Here is a 3,815-nt window from a genome sequence, read left to right as displayed (position 1 = left end):
TGGTACTGGGTTATATTAGCCTTATTGTGCTTATACATTGTCTTCTCTGGAAGATTTTGCATAAGACTCGATCTGTTTGTTACTTGAAAGTTTGATAGATCTTACCTTAAAAATAACTGGGCCTAATGTTTTCTCTGTGGAATTTTAATTCAGATTTAACTTTTTTGATGATTTTAAGACTATTAACACTTGGGGAAGTTATGTTTTCCTAGGTATTGACTCACCTTAGCTAGACAGAAGAATTGCAAAGAATAGTTGTGGGAAGGGGGCATTACAGATGGAGCATTTAATGACCCAGAAAAGCCTGCCCCTCACAATTCTGAAACAATGAGACTGATTAGTCCCAGGGGGCAAAAGCTGAATGCAATGATTTTTGCTTTGCTTAGTCTCCACTCTCAATAGCACCTTTCTGTGGTTTTTATTAAGTTCCTTGGCAGAGAAAGAAACTAGCACTTTATGAACGGGATTTCAGCCCTAAGTGCTTGCCTCCTCCTCATAAACTTGGCTAAACTAGATGATGTTACCCTCTACAAAGCTCAACAATTCCAGTTTTACTTGTGAGATAACCGGTTTTAGCTTGCTAGTATCGTGATTCACATTTTAGAAATGCTGACATAGGCTAAATGACTTGTTGAAGGATATATATCTGCCTTCTGGGGAAAAAGCATCCAAACTCAGAGCCTGAATATTTGCCCAGCAGCCTTCAGAGTGCGGGCAGGGAGCGAATGTGATCCGATGAAGGTGAAAAGTGGAATGTTAAGGGTGAAGGTCACTTAGTTCACTTTACCTTCAGAGATGACAACCTGAGTTCCATGTTGCTCCTGGCCTTCCTGGTGGCTGGTAAACAGAGAGCTCAAAGAAGGAGGCACAGCCTGGGAGCCAAGAGCTGTGCTTCTACGGCTACATTGTGAGATAATTTCAAACAACATTTATCAGTAAATTAAACTGCAAAAGCAGTAACTGTCTGAATAACCTTTACTTCGCAATTCAACACAGCAAAGGTAATCACTTTATGAGAAAAACAAGTGAAACGCCATGAATTTTATGACTTAGAGTGACTTTAGATCTTATTCAGAATTTGGAACAAGTAGGAAGAAAAGTGAAAGGACAGTGTAACTGCATAGTTTACAGAGTGATTTTCTTCTCAGGTTAATGGCTTAGAAAGCAGAGAAACAACCCAAAAGTTTTAACCACCACCAAGTACAGAATTTGCTTTAAGATTATAAAAAACCCAAATTTTAGTGACAGTGAGGTAGCTACAGGTCATCTGTATACATTTCTTTTCTAAAACATTCTTCCTAGTACAACCGGCTTGCATAACACTTAAAAGTAGTTTCAAAAAAACAGATTCCTAGATTCTCTGAAGTCTGGATTTTACGGCTGCATTTTCACATAAATCAGCAGGCTTTCCAGTGATACTTATGAAAGCTGGTGGCCGTTATCATATATCACTAGAAAGAAAATAAAAGAATATTAACCCTGCAACCTAACAAATTTTCAACTTTATAGTAATAACTTAAGAACATATGAATAAACATTTTACAGAAGCGTTCCTAATATCCCCAAGGATACCCTGCATCATGAAGTCTCTGATGTTTGATGAGGTCTGACATCTGAAGTTTTATCCACAATTAACTACCCTTCATCATTTCCTCCCCAGGATGGATTCTTTGATATTCACTGTGGAATAAACTTCAGTTGGAAGATTTCCCACATGCATTTTATTTATACAGTATTTCTCAATTATGAGTCCTCTGATGATTAGTGAGAGATGAGCTCTGACTGAAAGCTTTCCCACATTCTTTACACTTATAAGGCTTTTCTCCTGTATGAATTCTCATATGTGTCATAAGGGATGAACTCTGTCTGAAGGCTTTCCCACACACTTTACAGTTATATGGTTTCTCTCCAGTGTGAATTCTCTGGTGCTGAATTAGAGCTGAGCTTTGGTTGAAGGCTTTTTCACAGTCATTACATTTATAAGGTTTCTCTCCAGTATGAATTTTTCGATGAGTATTAACTCCTGAGTGGGAACTGAAGGCTTTTCCACATTCCTTACAGTTATATGGTTTCTCTCCAGTGTGAATTCTGTGGTGTATATTAAGCCGTGAAATCCAGGAGAAGGCTTTCCCACATTCGTTACATTTGTAGGGTTTTTCTCCAGTGTGAATTCTTTGATGTTGTATAAGAGCTGAGCTTTGGCTGAAGGCTTTACCACATTCTTTACATGCATACGGTTTCTCACCGGTGTGAATTCTCTGATGTATAATCAGGGCTGAATGGTAACTGAATACTTTTCCACATTCATTACAGTGAAAGGGTTTCTCTCCAGTATGAATTCGATGGTGTCTGCTTAGCCGCGATATTGAAGTAAAGGCTTTCCCACACTGACTACATTCGTACGGTTTCTCTCCAGTATGAATTCTATGGTGCTGAATGAGAGAGGAGCACTGACTAAAGGCTCTCCCACATTCGTTACACTTATAGGGCTTCTCTCCAGTATGAATTCGCTGATGATTATTGAGGGATGAACTACCTTTAAATGTTTTTCCACATTCTTTGCATTTATAGGGTCTCTCTCCAGTATGCATTCTCTGGTGTCCAATAAGAGATGTGGTAAAACTGAAAGCTTTTCCACATTCACTACATATATAAGGTTTCTCTCCAGTATGAACTCTCAGGTGCTGAGTTAGGGAGGAGCTTTGGCTGAATGCTTTCCTACATTCCTTACATTTATACAGTTTTTCTCCAGTATGGATTCTCTGATGTTTACTCAGGGAGGAACTGTGGAGAAAGATTTTCCCACAAATATTACATTTATAACATTTACGCACAGTGTTGACTCCTAATTGTTTAAATAGAATTGAATACTGCTGTGAATGAGGTTTCCTTCCTCTAGAAACAATTCTGGGTTTTCTAATAAGTGATGATTTTAGACCAAGATTTTTCCCAAGTTCAATACCTTTGAAGTTCCTCTCCTTCATGTAGATTTTTTTGATGGTAACTAACACTTTCCTGAAGAGTTTCTTTTTGCCTTGATGCTTCTCTATCTTGTCCTCATTTATGTAGGTTTTTCCCAACTTGAAGTCAAAAGGACTATCAACTCTGAGTTTTTTCATGACTTCCTGATTTTCGTCTTCAGAAACTATGGTTTCAAACAAGCTCTCCCATCCTAAAATAAATAAAACATATAAGTCTCTCTTGCACTAGAAATAAAGAAAAGCTGACATCAAAATATACAAAGATAGCTAATAAATATATCCATAACATCTTAGGAAAGGATGGGAAAAAGAAGAGAAAGAGAAGGAAGCAGGGGGTAGACATGCCTGGCTAGGAGAGCCTAAAGAAAGCTATATGCAGGTGGGCTGAGGAGCGCAGAGGGAAGTTCTTCCAGTAGCAGAAGCCAGGCCTGATCTAGTAACAAGGCACAGACCATTGGGATAGGAGGCAATTCTGAGCACAGGTTGTGTTATACTTAGCTTCATCTGCTGTGTCAGCCACCAGAGCACCAACGGAAAACTGTAGAGAGGCTAAAAATAAGATACGAAAGAGCCATCGCCCCTGAAGGGCTCTATAAAACACAGGGTCTTGAGCAGTGCTGCTCTGGGACTCATCAGAGTGCTATAAATAATGCTGTGATGGACATCTGCTCGCTCACCCAAGCAGATTTACTCAGTGCCCACCGTGTACTGTGCAAAGGTCAAGACTCTGGGACTTACAGGGAACAAGCCAGAAAAGGGCCTACTCTCTCAAGGCTTACATTCTAGCAGTGGGATATTGACAATGACCAAATAATCAATCATCACAGAAGTATC

General features: G+C 39.2%; 1 protein-coding gene across 2 annotated transcripts in view; it reads right to left on the bottom strand.

The window, feature by feature from the left end:
- Window positions 1–961: 961 nt before the first annotated feature.
- ZNF879 (zinc finger protein 879) overlaps window positions 962–3,815 on the bottom strand; it is an 18,559-nt gene continuing 15,705 nt past the window's right edge. For both annotated transcript variants that reach the window (XM_012650001.1, XM_012649999.1), the window contains one exon: window positions 962–3,172. In XM_012650001.1, the coding sequence (XP_012505455.1) occupies window positions 1,740–3,172 (1,433 nt within the window). In that variant the 3' untranslated portion in view covers window positions 962–1,739. The remainder of the gene's footprint in view (window positions 3,173–3,815) is intronic.

This window comes from Propithecus coquereli, unplaced genomic scaffold, assembly GCF_000956105.1.
Source record: "Propithecus coquereli isolate 6110/MARCELLA unplaced genomic scaffold, Pcoq_1.0 Scaffold308, whole genome shotgun sequence".
Taxonomy (NCBI): domain Eukaryota; kingdom Metazoa; phylum Chordata; class Mammalia; order Primates; family Indriidae; genus Propithecus; species Propithecus coquereli.
Note: the sequence above shows the minus strand (reverse complement) of the source record. Positions and strands in the feature narration are given on the sequence as shown.